General features: G+C 37.6%; 1 protein-coding gene across 1 annotated transcript in view; it reads right to left on the reverse strand.

The window, feature by feature from the left end:
• Positions 1-3659: 3659 nt before the first annotated feature.
• The window catches only part of PTPN22 (protein tyrosine phosphatase non-receptor type 22), a 110537-nt gene continuing 94350 nt past the window's right edge, over positions 3660-19846 (reverse strand). The window contains exons 16-21 of the mRNA XM_075196283.1: positions 19645-19672; positions 17326-17409; positions 15656-15765; positions 13978-14008; positions 10630-10701; positions 3660-6632 (exon numbers count right to left, since the gene is read on the reverse strand). Coding sequence (XP_075052384.1) covers positions 6568-6632; positions 10630-10701; positions 13978-14008; positions 15656-15765; positions 17326-17409; positions 19645-19672 — 390 coding nt within the window. The 3' untranslated portion in view covers positions 3660-6567. The remainder of the gene's footprint in view (positions 6633-10629; positions 10702-13977; positions 14009-15655; positions 15766-17325; positions 17410-19644; positions 19673-19846) is intronic.

Raw genomic sequence — 19846 nt, forward strand, 5'->3', positions numbered from 1 at the left:
CAGGCCCTGCAGTTTTATTTCCTGAAGTAATAATCAATTGTAATTAGATGTAAGTGGTCTGTTTGTAATATGTATAGTTGTTTCTACAAGCTCTTGACTCTGAAGACAAATTTTGCTCTATAACTTTGTATGGGAATTAATAATGCCCTTTAAACCATAAGTTGAGCAGTTCTAGCGTACTGTTCTGATGTTAGGTTTAAAATATAGGTTAGACCAGTGGTTCCCAAACTGGGTGCCGCGGCTCCCTGGGGTGCCATGGAAGTCTCACTAGGGTCGGTGGTAAGCAAGGCAGAGGCAACTTGGTAATTATTTTGACATGGGGGGACCTTGAAAAATTATGGAGACCCTAAGGGTGCCTCAAACTGAGAAAGTTTGGGATCCACTGGGTTAGACTGTATCAGTTGGTAAAAGTAAAGAAGGATGTAGAAGAGGAGTGGGGCTAGGAAAATGTATTTGCATAGTTGCTAAATGTCTCAGTTGTCTTAGTTTTTAATTAAGTTCCCTGATTTTAGAGTTCTGTAAATGGAAATATTTGTCAAGACAGTAAGTAGGTAGTGTGACAGGATGGACCGCCTATGCCACCCTGTCTGCTGTTGCTGGGAAGCGGCTGGGCTTACTTTGCCACCGTTCCCTTTTGTTATCCCAAATACGCCCTCTTGCTGCTGTAGGAGGGGCTTACAAAGGCTGCCACCACTGGACTGCTATACCGGCATCCAGAACCGGGATTTTTCTGTGTAACTGATGCTGCTAGCATATCTCGTTGCTGGTGTACCTGGGCTGGTACTCTTGACATCTTTCTATGGATCAGCGATGCTTGTGGATTGATCCTCCCTGGTCTATCACATTGACCAGGGCTGCCTGGGTTGCAGGCAGAGTGGTGGTACTGGAAAAGCTTGGGTCCAAACCTCAGAGACAGCCGGAGAATGGATTAGATTTAGGGTCTAATCTGCAGTTCACAGGAATACAGCAATATTGAAGATGTTTTCAAGAAGGTCTCTGAAGCAAGTGATGTTTATCTGCTATTACACTGGTTGGAGGTACCAGTGATCAGGTCGGATGAAAATCAGAAGAACAAGTTTCCAAAAAAAGCTAGTGCCTTTTATACAGTTTAGACACAGGCTATTTTTAGCATCAGGATATAACCTGTTTACACAAACATGGATTTACATTGCAAAGCCAATAATATTTACACTTAGCTATGAAATTCTTAAAAACCTTGCTGTGATATCCTGCGTCTTATTTCAGAGGCATGATACATACTAGCAAGTGAAAATGTCTAATTGACATGAATACCTTCTTCAGACAGTAGCCGAATACACATTCCCACAGAACAACACAAACCCAAACAAGCAAATTCCCCACATCACAATACACCAAAGGCTTTCTAAACAAAGGCTCATTGTATCAGATATATACATCAGATATAATGCATTTCCTCTAGAAAGGCTAAACAGAAAAAACACATTTTCTACCCTTGTCTCAGAAATAACGATTTCCTATCTCAAAATAAACATAATATCAAACATAAGTGCTTGTGCAATTATATAAATAATCACCCTGCGCTATTTCCTTTAAATAAATTTATACCATAGAGCCATAGATTAGGATTTATAGAGCATGTTGTAGCAGAACAAATAATTGTTGTTTTTTAGTACACATGTAGGGAAGTTGTTCCTGCTGTATTAGCCATGTTATTCAAGTTTAAATGAGGTTTCATAGCAATTGCGTTGTTAACATCTGCCCAGTATTTGTGTGTTACATGAAAAGGCATTTATTATTTTCCCTACATGCAAAAGAAAATTACATTTGCACTTCCTGCATAACAACATGGTTTGTCTAGGTGCATATTTGCACTTTTTTACCTGGATTTGCTCCTAAATGTAAATGAGGCTTATTAGTTTGAAATTACATTTTGTGGTTAGTAAATTAATATAATGCTTCTTTTATTTAACAATGATTAATTGCACAGTTACAAGTCTATTATTCTGTTTAAAAACTCTTCCTGGTTCTGGCCAAATATGCTCACATTAAATCAAGGCCACACCCACTTTCGAATACTATAAATTTTAGGGATGTACCAAATCCAGCATTTTTTGTTTATTTATTATATTTGCGAGATTTGGCTTTGGCCATAACATAAGGCTTGTTATTTGTCAGAATCTTTTGTAAAATGATTTAGTATTGTCTAAGTCAGCTAATTGGATAAAGTCATTTCAATTAATATGTAACAGCTTGATTGTCTTTGTCTGAAAATTATGCGTATAGCACGCTACGGCGTGGAAAAGCGTATCCAGCTGCGACACGTGGCAACAACAGATTTTACACATTTACACACATTCACACGATCATACACATTTGTAATTAGTACACAGTAATTGTAGTTGCAACATATAGTTATTTATGTCAAAATTTAGCAATGTTTTCAGTTAATATTCTAAGTTATATACATGTTAGGGACTTCAAAGGTTCAGGTTACAGGAAGCATGTCATGTTTAGTATCATTTTAATCCCCTATTTATCCACCGTTGTCCAGTTCATTCGCCATAGGGATCGCACATTGCATACTCTAGTTAGCGATGATAGGGAATAAATGTTTAAAATGATATTGTCTGTGTAATGTAAATAGACTAGTTTAAACTGCATTCTTGGCGGGAAAATCAGAGTGCATCACCTGGAGAGCTGACCCCCACCTTTGGATATTTTTGTTTGAACTGGCCTATGACCTGCCTTACACTGGACCCTCCTGAAGCCTGGACCTATAGAAGCAAGCCACATCATCTGCATTGTTTTACTGTATTCACTGACTGTATATAAGCAGGGGCTCTGAACCTAGTGAACAGTCTACTTGACCTGAGCCTTCAGACCTGAATGACTGTACACTGGATCCAGGGCGCCTGCGATAAGTAACGGCTGTACTTATTTTATTCTGATTTGTTATTCTGCTACTTTTGGCTATTAAATCACATTGTGCTTTGGAACCACATTACGGCAATCGACAATCATTATTGGATAGGAACTAGATGTGCATAACAGTATACAGTTAAATCCTAAACTCTTGAGTGCATCATTTATATGTGTTACTAGTCTGTATGTTGCACACATTGATTTATTGCAGGTGAGAACATAAAATAGATGAACTGGATTGGATTTGTCCAAAGTCATCTTATGGGTATAGTGTGTTATCTGTTTGGATAATTTACCATGCGCGTGGCATATATAAATGCACATATACCCCTGGAAGGTAACAGTAAAGTTGGCCAGTGCAGAATATTGACCTTATATAATGCATAAGTGACCCTAGAACGATAAGCATGTCTGAGAATGATCTAAGTTAAGTTTTGGCCTGCCTATGTATGTAATTAGACAGAGTAGCAAAATCAGCCCAAGAGTGGCCTTGGAAGATACTGAAATGGTAAGAAACAGAAGAGAAAGAAAAAGGTGCTTAAGAGGAAGGCATTGTCAAGGCAAAAGAATGTCCCATTGTGAGAGAGATTAATCTAGTGAGTGTTGGTAGTAGAGAGGCTCAAAGCTAAATGTCTAGTAGAGAAACAAAGGCTGAAAATAAGCATTAAAAGAGTAGAAGTGAGGGTAACACTACACCAAAAATGGAAGAAAAATTGCATTAAATCCCATTAAAGAATTCCATGCAAATAAATAGATTCGATCAATATAAATATTTATTAAGACCATACAAACATTCTCAAAATGGGTTACAGTTGTATTTTTGTGATAATTAAAAAATTGTTCCTTTTCTAATACCATTTATGAAGGCAATTCATCTATCATCATTGACTAAGAGAAAATCCATTAAGATATCCTTTTATTATATTGTTGTAAAATGGTTTGTGATGTTTTTGAGAATTAAGGAAAGCAGGGTTTATAGGACAATTCTGCCATACCTATGCTGTTATATTAGGCTAACATTTGAAAAATATCAAATATGCTATAAACGCTAATGTGGAACCCGATTAAGATTCCAGTAAACAAAGTAAACATTTACATCTTGTTCTGGATTTTAATGAATCCAAAGAGTTTCAGCCAACAGAATTCTCAATTGAATTCTGATTTCATATAAGTTTGGTGAACATGACACAGCTTTAAGGACCACAATTAAAGATGCAATTTTATCTTTTAGGCCCTTAATGCTTAGTTTTATTATGCAAAATTATGGTATTCATCAGATTATCTGGATTTAGCATTAGGTAAATCCCTTGTAAGTACTGTTAGTCTACAGATTTTATACATTAATATTCATTGAAGGAGAGTAGAAAAAATTCAATAGTAATGTGTTGTATCAGGAAGGTTGTGGGTCTAATTCTGTTTGTCTATAGATAATATAGATTGTGTTACATGCAAAGATGCCACTGTTTGGTATTCCGCTTGGATATTTTGCTGCTTCCATAAATTAGTAGTTTCCCCAAGCACAGGCTTAGGCCTAGGGCAGGAGAATTCTCCTCTTTTTGTTCTCATTTTTTCAGTGTCCCAAGAAGTGCAATTACCTGTATTACCAATGGTAAGATACACAACTGCAATGTTTCATACTTAAGCGGCAATTCCAGCGTAACTACTTGCTGTTTGTTCACTATATATATATATATATATATCTATAATATAAATGTTTAGTGGCGTGTGTTAGTCTGTGTGTGTGTGTGTGGAAAATATAAAACCAAGCTGCAGTGCCACCTGCTGGGCGGAGTTATACACTGACCTACTAAATTCTTAGTGTGTGTGGGAAAAAAAATTCAGAAAGGGCTGAAATTTGGTATACTAAGATGTTTTTAATTTGTTAATTTCATTTGTTAATTGTTAAAAGTGTTTATAAAGATTTAAAAAAAATATATATATATTTCTTAAAGGAGAAGTGACAGTTGGGAGTGGTTGGTGGTTGCCGGGGGTGACAGTGGGGAGTTTTTAACACCTTAAGTAGCTTGATTTGACTAGAATGCATGAGTATCATGCACAGGTTAACTTGTATGTATATATATATATATATATATATATATATATATATGTATATACAGTGTGTTCGCCTGAAAGGGATTATTTTAAACTTCCTGTCAAGGTGACAAGGGTGCAGTGTGTGTAAGGTGTTATTTCTGATTTCTGGTAATATGGTTAATATGAATTTTGTGTTCCCCAATACAGAAGCACTGCATTAGGGGGTACAACAGATCACTGTTAATAGTGATCTAGTGTTTGCTGTTCAGCTAGCTACCATTAGATCTCTATTAAAAGGGATCTCACATTAATGAGTGGAATTACAAATATGGAGCAAGTCCCTCCTACACCTATGTGGCCCGCCAGTACAAAGAAAGATAAAAAAAAGTAAAGAAAAGAAAAAAATATAAACAAAATATTAATATGTAGAAAATGAAAATGTCCCTGTCATCCATCTCCTTTCCCAACCCATCCAAACTGTGTAAAGCCATTCTGTGTGACACAGATGCATTTTGACTAAATATTAAGATTTTGCAGTTGTTCCATGCCATTAGGGAAGGAAAGTAAATTGATACTTAAATGAGTACATTTCTTCTAGGGTCTTATTACTATCAGATCTTAAATAAGTATACCTATTTGGAATAGCTGTGCATAGGAGAACTAGCTAACTAGATACCATTGTGGCCTGTTTTCCCTTATATATTGTTTATAAATTAAAAATGTATTTGTTACCAAAAGAAAGCCATATCTGTCCCAGAAAAAACTATATAAAACTCATTTGGGTAGACTAAGAAATAAAAAAAGATATTCCCATTGAAATCGATACATCCCAAAAAGTCAAATTTGGTCTGGTCATAGAGAACTGAAAAACCTCCGGTCATCAAATGGTTAAATATAATGGGAGATACTTTCCAGGGCACCAATTTGTCACCCAGAAATTAATATTAATCCTGTATCATAATCTGTTTCTTGGAGTTCAATTAAGCTAGAATCCCATGCAGAGGCTGGATGGGCCGGGGGGCAGGGAGGCATCGGTCCCCCGGGCCGCTTAGAGTGACCGCTGTTCGGGCCGCACAGGCGGTCGCATCATATGACACGCGATGCGGCCGCATCGCCTGTCATGTGATGCGGCCGCCTGTGCGCCCCCCGGGCTGCATGTTGTCAGCCCGCGCCTGATCCCATGCACACAATGGGGTATTGTTTATCAATCATCTGTTTTGTAAAATTGACAATTTTTGGTGATGTTGCTAGCAGGATTTAAGCACATTTTATGCAAATTTAACAAAGGCAAACCCAAGATTGGATTGGAAAATATATATTTAGCAACCCACACACCAAGCTTTGCATTTGATAAAATTGCCACTTACAATCCCACAGGCAAAATTGACAGAAAAAGATTTTTTACAAAACTGATGGTTGATAAATAATACCTAATGGCTCACAGCAGTTCTGTGTTACAAAAACAGTCACAGTTGCAGAAACATTTACAATGTATAAATAAACAGTCACAAACTAAATGTAAATAATAATTAGAATCAAAACAAGAATGAAGCCTGACTTTGTTCAAAACCTTCAGGTTGAAAATGGAAAGTTACAGTTATACTATTTAAGACAATTTACATGTGTACATTATATGTTCCATGTTGCTGGTGGATTTCTGGGACCCTTCGGTTTACAAAATCGATGTCCAAATCCTGCGAATATTTGGTAAGAAAGGTAATATGTTAGAATAGTTGAATTATATTTTTGTTTCATTTTGCAGTACAAAAACTTTTATATTACTTGCAGAGGAGTAAATACAATGCAAAATCTTACAGTGAAATTGAATGATAGGACAATTTATATACAGTATAGAACATATAGATTAACTATAAACAATGCCAAAACAATATCAGGAGTTCACAAAGCTGAATAACAATCACATCATCTTGATTGAAGTAATAATATGCCTATTTTTTTACTGTGTAAATGTAATTTGGAATTTATAGTGCAACATACTGTCAGTGTCAGATAAAAGAGAACTGTTGAATCAATTTCATTATTTACTAACATCTGCCATCTTCTCCTGGATGTCCTCCAGATTTCTTAAACTCCGCATTGCCAAAACTAAACTCATTGTCTTCTCTCCATCTAGAAACTCCTCCCCCTGCCCTCTCTATCACTGTTAACATTTCCACGATCTCATCTGTTACCCATGGGCAGCACGGTGGCTGAATGGTTAGCACTTCTACCTCACAGCACTGGGGTCATGAGTTTGATTCCCGACCATGACCTTATCTGTGTGGAGTTTGTATGTTCTCCCCGTGTTTGCATGGGTTTCCTCCAGGTGCTCCGGTTTCCTCCCACACTCCAAAAACATACTGGTAGGGTAATTGGCTGCTATCAAAATTGCCCTTAGTTTTTCTTGGCCTGTGTATGTTAGGGAATTTAGATTGTAAGATCCAATGGGGCAGGGACTGATGTGAATGGGTTCTCTGTACAGCGCTGCGAAAATAAGTGGCGCTTTATAAATAAATAGATGATGATGATGATGATCTCCACTGCCTGGGTGTCATCCTTGACTCATCTCTCTCCTTTGCTCCCCACATTCAATCTCTTGCCAAATCCTGCCGCTCTCAGTTATGCAACATTGCTTGCATTCGGCTCTTCCTCTTCCAGGATGCCACCAAATGTCTCATCCACACTCTGATCATCTCTCGTTTGGACTACTGTAAGCTTCTCCTTACTGGCATCCACCAGTCTCATCTCACTCCGCTTTAATCAATACTGAATACCACTGCTTGGCTTACCTTCCTTTCTTGCTGTACCACATCTATCCCCCCCCCTCCCCTACCAACCCCTACACTGGCTTCCCTTTCCCTAAAGAATCATTTTCAAGCTCCTCACCCTCACATACAAGGCCCTCACCAACTCCACTGCTCCCTTAATCTCTATCCTCATCTCTATTCGGACTCCATCCCACCCACTGCAATTGGCCAATGATCGCCGCTTGTCTTCCCCTCTGATAACCTCATCTCACTCCTGTATTCAAGACTTGTTCGGCACTGCCCCCTCTACTGGAACGACATCTCTCTTTCCATCAGAACATCAACCAGTCTGTGCAGCTTCAAATGGGCATTAAAAACCCACCTATTCTTAAGAGCCTATCTGTCATCCGCTTAACTACCCACCTTGTCAGTTACCTGTCCATCTCATCCCTTACTCCTACAACCGCCGTATAACCCCATTTCCCCCCTTGTGTCTTTGGTATGTCTGTCCTTCCCTTTAGATTGTAAGCTCCTTTGGGCAGGGCACTCTCTCCTACTTTTTCCACCACTTTTAACTTTGCTCTCTAGCTACTGTACCCACCTCCTTCTTGGGCTTTCTGTTTACTGACTCCACTCTTGCTTTTCTCTTCACCTTTTCAGTAGCTCTTAACCGGTTAGCTGTGCCCACATTTTTGCTCACAGGTTTCCAGCTTGTCCTGAATATCCCTCACCCTTTCTTATTAGCTGTGCTTTGAGCATGAGTTATAGTGTTACTTGTTTATTGTACCATACTTTTCTACCTTGTACTGTTTTATGGTTTGTACCCTGTACAGCACTGCAGACATTTTGTGGCGCCCTATAAATAAAAACTAATAATAATAATAATAATTGCACAAAGGTGCAAAAGTAGACTAAACAATAGAAACCAATCAATTATTTGCTTTACAGCCATTGTTTAAGCTGTGCATACAGCATGCAAATTTGAAGGTTAATTAGCTATTTTAGACTTAACTGGCTAAAAATGACAGCATATTTAGACTCAAAAAGACTGATAACTGAGATCAACATATCAGGATTTATCAGATGTAAACTAGAAAGGATGGTAAATCCATTTGAAGGACGACTGCTTCTGATGGTGTATGCGGTTATCAAGCATCCATGCTGGTTGTGGCCATTGGATCCAGCAGTTACTGAGCAGTAAATAGATAGGACCAGACACATATAAGATAAAAGCTGACAAATTTCTTAACTTGCACTAAACAGATACAAGCTAATTGTTGCTTGATTCTTGTCAGGATTATGAACAAAGGTTGGGATAGAAAGAGTGGCAGATTGAGGCATTTCACTATATCTTAGCCTATTTCTATTGTTTACACTAGTTGCCTTGACATCACTTCCCTGACACTCAAGTGCTTTGCACCATTGATCAGCACTGTGAGGGCTGGGGTGATTGATTTATTGGGATTAGTTCCTGGTGGCTTAATAAGGCTGTCGACAACACACTCTCATTGTCTGTATATACTTTGTTATCTGTTAGATTTTTGACCCTGCTTATTTATTGACCATTTTTGTCTGCCACCTGCACTGACCTGAGCCTGTTTATTAATTATACTTGTCTACTGCTTGCCCTGACCACAGTTTGTGACCACTACTATTCTGTTTGCCATATGCTACTAATTTCGATTGTATCTGAGTATTCAGCATTTTGTAGTAAGTTATCATTTGTCATCTGGTAAGACCTGGGGTCAACTAACTAATCAACTTCTAATTTAGAAGTGGGGGTATGGAAAATTTAAGTGAACATATAATTGTAGCAAACTTATATAATGGTACCCCATTGAAACTTATATAAAATATTCATAAGGACTAAATATTTTCATCTGAAACAGAGCAGACAAAAATGTAGAATGTATATCCCATATGTCAAGCTTCTTAGAAACACAAGTCCACTTGCTAAAGAGTGAGTTGCTCTATCTTTAGTAATGGTATCTCCTTTGAAAGTTCCTTTAAACAATGAGGGAATTCTGTTTTTAAACAAACAAATGCTCTTCAAACGTTAGCCGGGAAATAATCAAAACCTCAAATTAGGAATCATCCAGTCCAAGCAAGGTAAAATATCTTCACTCAGAACATAGTAAAATAAGTTATGAGTATGGACTTTATGAATACAGCAGTTCCGGGTTGAAAAAGAGCCTTATATAACATGACATAGCCCGACAGATCAAGGGAGATATAAAAAAAAGGTTTTATCTCAACAATCTCAATCTGATATGTCTATTGCCCTTTTTCTTTTCGGTTGATATTTTTAGTGTGGGGGGGGGCATTATATATTGTGATGGGCACTTCTATAAAAAGCAATCAACCTCATGCTATCCAGCCTGGGGGGGTTTGTTGTTGACATAATTAGGGGGAATTCTGTGCACCCAGATTTCCCCGCTTTATGTTGACAGTCAGTCCTGGCTAGCTACTACACAGTGCTAGATACAGGAAGTGTCTAGGGGAGATGGATAATATGCACACAGTATTAACATAACAATAATCGTATTGATGAAGCTGACAAAGGGGGTAGATTGCACTTTTAAGGAATCAAGATTGGACTTTGTGTGCCTTCACATAGCTGAGTGCCCAGTAAAATTAACAGCAGATTATTCTTAAGATATAGAATATTTATGTGTACCATGAGAGAGAAATGAGATGCATAGTTTCCCTTTGGTTTTGGTTAGCAAATTATAATTTCTAGGTGTGATCTAAGGGATTTAGCTAACCCCAATGTGATATTACCCATGTCCTTTCCTGCATCTGAGGAGAGTTTTTTTTACAGTGGGATAATTGATGAGACTGTGCTGGTGTTGGTCTTTATAGCTTATATTCAGCTACATGGTGGTTTACATAGAAACCTGTTTCGAAGACTACATATACATTATTATTGCCAAAAAGCTCTTACCAAAATTTAAAAATGAGAGGGAGCCTCTTGATTGAGAAGTTTCAGATTCTTGTTTTACCAAACTGCAAACATCTATGAAAGAATATTAAAATGTTAACCAATAGCCAAGGAAATTATCTTCAAAACAGTACACCAAATAATAATGTGTAAATCAGAAATATAATCCATGCTTGTGTCAAATAATACCTTTGAATTATTGAGAGATTTTATTTTTTCCTCCCCATTTGTTATTATTTTTCATCTGGGCAAGTTTTTACATACCTAACCACAACCTCTGTGACACAGCAATAGGGTTTCTGGGATCCGTCTCGGGACCATTGGGACTAGTTGTGGCAGGAATGAATTGGAAACTAGGAAGGCGGATGAAGGTCTTGGAGGAGAAATGCTGGACTGGACTCCGTACTGAAATAAATAACTGGAAACTGGATCTGGTGGACTGGAGCGTTGATGCAGGAACAGAGGTACTGAACCCACGGCCAGAGACTCAGTGCATCCAAGGAACCAGAAACTCAGATGAATATAGTACCAAAACTGGGACAGGGAAGGCTCAGAATTCAGGCAGCGGATTATCAGGGGTGACTACCTCCTGAGCTGTATAAGCCTGGAACCGGCCCCGGACACATCAGAACTCAGACCCTGAGACAAGCCTGGAACTGGAAATCGATACCCAGAGACACAGATGGCTCCAGAAGTTGGAAGACTCAGAGGAGTAACCTACTACCCCAAATAGCTAGATCCACATGAGGGGTGACAGCTGGAATTTGTATAGCAGCAGATAGAATGAATCTGAATCCACACAAAGGGTTAATGGCTGAAGTCTGTATTACAGCAGCAGAATGAAGCTGAATTTACATAAAAGGTTAATGGATGAGGTCAAGTCAGGTGCTCAGAATAAGCAGGATCTAACAAAATGTCTCACTGAAGATGGCAGCCTCCAGTACAGCAGACAGAAGTCACGCTTTGTCACAAGATTTAGAATGCTGCATTCTGACAGGAGGGAGATGCATAGTGATATGACACCGCTGAGTGGCGTAAACAGGGCTAATTCATGATACCCTGTTGCCATCTCTTTTCCTCTTTTGGTGATCTTCATAGTCTCCTTGGTGGCAGCAGCTGCCGCCACAACTTCAACTTCTAACATGGGGAAAAAGTGTCTTGGCTTTGTGTCCAGCATGGAGCATGATACCAAAAATAAATATGTCAGGTACACTGCTACTGTGAGCTGTTGGATAACTACAACAGTGCCCATGCAGCAGAAAACCAAAAGCCTTCTATCAAAAGAGAAGAGGAAGGAGGTTTGGTTTCTATAAATGGTGAACGATAGTAATGGTTGCCAGCTGCTGCTGCCTGTTTTAAGATTTCAACAGGGACTAATTAATCCTTCATGTCTTAAGCTTGCACTGTCTCCCCTCATTCCATCTGTACCACGACACTGGTAGTTACACACAAATGCCAGTTGACAGTCGCTATATTAATATTGGTGGCATATAATGCTTCTATTTTACAGCAGCCACATGCACTTGCCCACCAGCAGCAGCAGCATATTTCCCACTAGCAGCAACTGCTGCCTTATTCTATTGTTCTTGCTGGTTTGCAACCTATCCATGCCCTGGAGTTTGGGATCCATTTTAACAAGACTGAATAGATGTGGGAGCTGAGGAGGCAGCTCAATGTGGAGTTCAGTAGAGGGCCCAGTATGAAGCTGTATTTATGTCTAACAGGAGGTCTGAGACAGTCACCAGTTGGAATCATGAAGTATCACATCCTTGTGGAGTGGAATCACGCCAAGTGACCACAGTTACTGGTAAGACGGAAACCTCAGCAATACAAGGACCATGTATTTGTGTGTTCAGCCACTAAACTGAAAGTGATAAGCGGCCTAGCCACTGGATAGAGAAGGGCCAAGAATGAGATAGTGTTCTGAATGGATTATGTTGTTTTTTTATGTTTCCTTCAAAATAGTTAATTTTAACAGTGGTGCTAAAGTTAAATGAAGCTCATTTAGATACAAAGTATCAGCTGACCAAGTGGAGAAAACTATGTGCACCTACACACTGTGTCACTGATCAAAAGGCTGCTACGTATGAAGCTAATTCTATCACTGTATGAACACACAAATGTATAGATCTCTATTATCTCAAATTCCTGGAACTTATGGTTTTATGGGTTTTTGGCGTACCATACCTAAAATTACTAAATTACCCCTGCGCTTCCCCTGCTATTCAATTCCTTATTATCTTATATAGCAGTGAACCCCACAGGGATTAAAAGAGAAGGTATTTTATGAACATGTCTGTGTGTAGGACATTATCACTAAGCACCAACATTTATAACTTTTTTTTCTTTGAGTTTTCCAGTTTCTCCAGAACTTCCTGGCTATCGGGTTTTTGGATAAGAGACAAATCATAGCACGTGTGATATATCTAAGTTTAGCAAATTGTACTAAGTTATAAATTGTAAATGACCAATTATTGTGGTATAATGGTAGGTTTAGAAAGTGATTATAGAAAGATTTAGTGAAAAAGCTGGGAAGAAAATTTAAGAATACAGTTCATTTGGTGAGAAAATATTTTTAAAATAATCACCCTTCAAAAAACATTGTGCTAAAATAGCCCAGATCTTAATTCCATTGATCACAGGGGTATGTAAATAAAGTTTTACAGACCATTCATATTGCAATGTGTCCGTTTTGCATGGAATTAGGGACTAAGTGCTTTCTGAAACCACATGAACCTTGGTACACAACTTGTCTCATTGATTGGCAGTGGTTATTAAGGCAAACAATTAGCTAGCCAAGTACTAATATAGCACTAACATTTTTCTTTATTATTAACTGTTGCTCTAATATTCATTTTTTGTAAAATGTAAATTGTTTTGGTTAAAAAAAACCTATTTATTAAGTTTGCTTTATAGTTTCCCCCAAAAAATAATCAGAAAGATATTAAGGTTAATTTACAAACAGCAACATGTGCAAATGGGAAGTGTGGTTAGTGTTGTGCCAATGCTCTTATTTGTCCAACTAGTGAATACATAGCAGCATGTCAGCATTCTACTTTTGGAAATTGATCCTAATAAATTGAGGACTAGACTACATATACAAGATTTGGGTGCACATTTAAATGTACATGGGGAGATTTGAAAAAGCCATTTAAAAGTCGTGTAAATTAGCAATTTAGGACCATCGCTTGATTAATTACAGCTTAATTTTTTCTCATACATATCATGAGAGCCGGGGACACCTAGATTGTTACGTCACATGACACATATAATATCTCCTTTTCTCTCTCTCACATACACACACTTTTTCAGAACTACAATTGATTTTAAGAAATATTTGATTAAACTTACTCTTTTTGACATTCCTCAATATTTTTAAACTCTGTAAAGGAGAAAAAAAAAGAAATTTACAACATGAAAACATTAAAAAAAATCAGTAAGGTCACAAACAATATCATGGTCATGTCGTGTTTTTCCATTTTACATAAAACCCTTGGTGAAATCTAATCTATATGTCCCTTTGTATGTATATTATACAGCTATGAGCAAGTCTGTACATACAATCTGCCATTTTATTGGCCAATTAGGCCATTTATTATATATTACACCACATATCACAGTTTGTGTTGGCCCAAAAAGACAGCAGATCCCAATCAACATCTTATTAGGTCCTATCAGATGTCGTAATGGATGAATGACAAAAGTGATTGATGACTTCATCTAACCGTGTATGTGATAATTACTACACTGCTCTGCTAATGCTACCTACTTGGACCCAACTCTATGGACTGAGCAGTGAATGACCGGATCTTTTAGAATTAGCCACACTTGTATGACTAAATCCTACAGAGATCTGGCAGCTCGGTGGCTGGATTGTTATATATATGGGTAGCTTTATTCCTTACCAGCTTGCTACATTGACTTTCCAGTTCCTTTGTGATACTATCACATCAGATCTAACTTTGACTAGGATAGTGGATAAATATGGGATATGCTCATGAACACATTGCTTTAAAAGAATGGGAAAAAATAAAAGGGAAAGAATATTAATGCTGTGCTTTTGGGTTTCTTTACCAATTAAATAATTGTTCTGAAGTTATTTTCTTGTCATAGCCATACTACACTGACCAAGATCCAAGTTCTTATTCAGAAATGAAGCAATCATTTTGGTACACTTCCATCATGTCATAATAATATCAATCGATGTATAGTATTCATGAAAATCCCTCCCAAAATGTGGACCTTTTTTGGATTTTGTGTACTTCCAGCACCACATACCAGAACAGAATAAGAGATCCAGAATGTTTTGAGCAGAACCTAATGAAAGCAGTGTTTTATAACATAGTCAACTAATTATACTAAACTTTTAAGATCTCTCCAGTGACCTGTGAAAGAAAAACCAAACAGGGATTTGCAATAAATTCCAGGAAGCAGTAAATTAATTATTTCATGCAAGAATCATGACGTGTGTAAAAACAGATGTTATACTGTGGAATTTAAATAATTTTTTGGGTTGTTATTGTACTTTTGAATGATTTGGGCTGCCATGTACTTTAGTAATGTGTTTAGGCCAAGGCAGCACAAATCAGGTAAGTTGGAATCATCCTTTATTTCCTGTGTGTATACTGTATGCTTTTTAAAGATGTTTTTCAATGAATGTATTCTAAAAAATTAAACTTTGATGTAAGCAACTACCTGATCTGAGAGCAGACTTGGCTTTGGAGTTGAGTGGACCGAATCCACAACTGGCAATTTTATGTGATCCAACCACTATGATATTATTATATTTTTTCATTAAACAATGCGAATATGCAAATGCTCTAGCCACAGCAGTGCTACTACTTTGTCCAGTACATCTACTACTCAATGAGATGTCACTATGTAATGGTTAATTACCAAATACTTGTGAAAATATTTGGTAGCTACAAATGAAGTGAGAGGAAGCTAAAGGTAAGAGCACTATGAGCATTCTCATTTATGTCCCCTAGCACTTATAACCTTTATGTCGCCATCTAAAAGCACATATTACCTTTTTCCTTGTAATTTGTTTGCCAGGCTCTGAAGACGACAAAGAGCCACTAGTTTCTGTTTCATTGGGATCTAATGGCAGCGGGATTTCAGAAACAACGTTTTTTGCACCTGAAAAACAAGAGACTGTTCAGGGTCTAGATAGCAGTCACAAATAAAAAATATCAGTTGCTTTTCAATGCAATACTTTTCTAAACACCAATCTCTAATGTGACATTTTGCCTAATCAGTAGTACATATGTTTTCCTGCTAAAGCAGCTAGCTATAATGCATGGATTACTTAGGCTTACTATTGCATAGAACAAAGACAATGGAGATTAAAGGTGGACACAAAGGGGCGCAATTTAGATTTGGATGTAAATCAATCTGCGCTATGTAAAAATGAGACTTGCATCAAATTTGTTGCACTGTGCATGAGCTTAACTTGTGGCTGTATTTTCAGCTGAGCATAACTTATACTCGATGGGTCTGATTCATTAAGGATCCTAAATGAAGAGGTATCTTATTTCAGTCTCCTGGACAAAACCATGTTACAATGCAAGGGGTGCAAACTAGTTTTCTGTTTTGCACATAAGCTAAATACTGACTGTTTTTTCATGTAGCACACAAATATCAACTTTAAATTTCAGTGTACAAATAAGCTATAAAGTATTTGTGTGCTACATGAAAAAACAGTCAGTATTTAACTTATGTGCAAAACAGAAAACTAGTTTGCACCCCTTGCATTGTAACATGGTTTTGTCCAGGAGACTGAAATAAGATACCTCTTCATTTAAGATCCTTAATGAATCAGGCCCGATGTCCCTGCTTAGAGAGGCTGATCAGGTGCGTTCATGTGTAAGTTCAGTACAGTAAGGGCAGGGTTATGGTATGCCATTTAGAGATGCGTTGGACTTTGACTTACCTATTTCTGTAAAACAGGCCTTTTAGGAGGCATATTTTCGTACAGGTATCTTTAGTGGGAATGCTGAGGTGGAACAATTGCCTGTACCCGTAGCTGAAAAACACTGGGGCTGGTAGGCTCTGGGAGGAATGGAACATGCTGTTTTTTTGTGCCCTCGTCCCATGGAGGCATCAGCCATGCGCTGACAGCCCTGGTTTTCACTATAACAGGGGAACTGGGAAACCAGCCCAGGCTGTCTAGTACTGGGCGGATTCAGGACTTGTTGTGATGGTATGTCCACTTTTTCATTGTTGATTGTTAGCAGCATCTTGAATCCGGAGGTAACTGTCAGTCACCTGCAGTTCTCCGCTATTCAGCTGAGTGTGTGCTTTTTTCTGCAAGCGATTGACACTTACCTCAGCTTAGGCCCACAGATGCTGCCAGTTCATTAATTTAAGCCATGAATTTACCATAGTAATTTTATTCACAAAGCACTGTTATTCATCTGACATGCGTCGTAAGATTCTCTCAATGTGAACTATTTATTGTGTGGAATTTCACTATTAGGCTTTGGGAAACAGAATTGACATAATGCAATTTGTTTCTTTAAAGTAGAATATTGCTACATCTGTAAAGTTGTCAATGTCCAAGCTCTACTGATTTTGTGAAGACAATATTTCTCTGAAGAAAATCAAAAGTTTACAGTCTATTTCAAAGATCTTTAGAAAGCACTTTCTTACCATAGTGTATCTTATAATATGTTATTAGATTTCTGTCTTTATACCCACCACTAGCTTCATCAGCAACAATATAAGAGTCCTCAGTTCTTTCTGGCACAGGTGGTGGAGAAGCCGATCTGTCTCGTGTTTTTTCTAGGATATAGAAGTCTTAAGTCAGTTCCTAGTGCATGTCACAAGAAAGTGTCACATTCAAAAAAATATATTTTGATTATTGAATACATGTAGTTCACTTGGTTGTCAGAAAAAAAGGTCTATTTGTAGGTTTTATCTTCTTGCATATTAAAGGATTTGTCCACCTTTATATAACCTAATGGCCATGAGCCAAACCATGCTGTATGGTCAGACAGCTGTTGAAGTATGACTCCATCCATCTATGTAATAAAGTAGAATAGAGCACTTCTATTATGCTCTATTGAATAGGAATGAATTTGTTACATGTGGCTAGGGCAACATAGACAAACCGAGGGGAAGGGGGGTTTCTAGTGCCTGGAACCCCCCCTCCATGACTGGGGCACTGTATAATTGAGGTGGATGGACCCTGCTCCCACTTCACACAGCTCTGCACGCAATGCTGCGTGCACTAACAGTAGTGCACGCAGCATTGCCCATGTATATTATAGGGATAGGAAGAGCAGCCAAGCACTGTCTAAAATTATAGCCACTCCCCCATGCTTGCTAGTCACGCCCACTGGCGCCGTGGTGTGGAAACCCCCCTCTAAAAATGCGTTTGCCCCTGGGAAAGTACATAAATAGGGTTGTGGATTGTCCAAAAGTGTCCAACTTTTTTAACCAGGGCTGTCTATAAAATACTATGTTAGTATTTGACTATGAACTGTATATATTAAACAGGCAAAAGCCCTAGCTCCGGTAATAATGCAGATAGGGCTAGCGCCCTGCCAGAGTTTTGCCAGGTTTCTATTTGCAAAAGGTTCCTCATACAAAGCATGGGAAGCCTATCTAACAAGTATATCAGGATGGCAATAGCAGTTGATATCCAATGAAAACATGCTTTATATATTTAAAAAACAATTTCTTCAAATCAGACCTCTTGGAAATAATACATTTTCAGATATTTTTCAAATATTTGTAACGTTTTTTTTTTCCACAGTAAATCATAGTGACAGAAGGTTTTCTAGTTCTGCTGTAGGCAGCTTTAGAATACCAGCTCTATCACCACTTATTAATAAATAGACCTGATAATGCTACTGTATGCATTTTTGTTATGTTATTAAACCATGTTATTAAACCATGTGTTATCTAAAAACAATCCCATGATTTAATATTGGACTAGGGAATTACAGATTACCCTAGAGACACAGACATGCCTTAAAGATGCCATATATACAAAAATCTGTCTGCAAATTTGAATGGTTTTTGGGAAAATTGGTCACGACTTCCCTTAAAAAAACCTTGGAACCTGATCAACATCTGATCAGGAACCATCAGGTGTCAACTGGGAGAGGTAGAAAATCCATTTGGACTATAGGAGTGATCTGGAAGAATTTGCAATCATTAACTGACCACGCTAATGGGCTCCTATCTATCCAGTTTGGTTGCACAGGTGTTTGCATATATATGTACAGCTTAACACTACTTTAAAATGAGAAAACATTTCTGTCCCTGTTTAGTGTTCTCATTTTATGAATATATATAAAATGTTTTGAAAATAGGACATCACTGTGCATTACAATAAATCATTACATAATAGAAATGAGGCACTATGTTCTAATCAAATTAAGCAAACTTCAATTATATTAATTTTACACAATATATTTAACAAATTGCCACAGGAAAATCGCATTGTGATTACCCTAGATAGGCTGCAGGTCCACAAATAAATGAGTGTAAAAGCCACAATATAGACCAGCTTACAATTACTTTAGGACCACACACTAATTAATTACAACAGAATCTCCAAAAACATTACTTAGTTATGTCTTAGCTCATGAGAGGGATCAGGTCTTTTTTTATTACATATAACACTATTGTACATTTTTAGGATTGAAGTGTGTCTAAAAATTCAATGAATCTGGAAAGTGAAAATAGCATCTATTCAAATGTATCGGCAGAGGTCTGATCACCGCCACCCTTTAGGATGTGAAAAAACCAAGTCCCTTTGCAAGGGAGAAAGTCTTTGCATTAAATAGCTCTTGTTTTTGAACATTGGCTCAATAAAGAGTGCACAGATGTACCTAGACCACATTCAGGAAAGAACATCCAGATACATCTAGCTACTCCTATCAGAATATGCACCAGATATAACAAAATCGCATTTGCACAGCACAACTGTCATGTTAGTAGGTGTGCAAATAACCTTTAAGATATTCAAGGTCCAGTCAATGTTGTTTTTAATAAATGTTAACTTACCAAACCTTGATCCCCTCACTTTTACACTCTATAATAAGTAAGAACAGAAAAGAACAACCAATGTTAAGAATTGAAATCTTCACAATCAAACAAAATATTATAATTCAATACACATGTATATATCTTTAAAATATACACATAAAGAACTTAATAAATAACATCATGAAAATATGACATTGATTTGCTAAATAATTGCTGAAAC

The sequence above is a fragment of the Mixophyes fleayi genome, chromosome 2 (genome assembly GCF_038048845.1).
Source record: "Mixophyes fleayi isolate aMixFle1 chromosome 2, aMixFle1.hap1, whole genome shotgun sequence".
NCBI lineage: Eukaryota > Metazoa > Chordata > Amphibia > Anura > Limnodynastidae > Mixophyes > Mixophyes fleayi.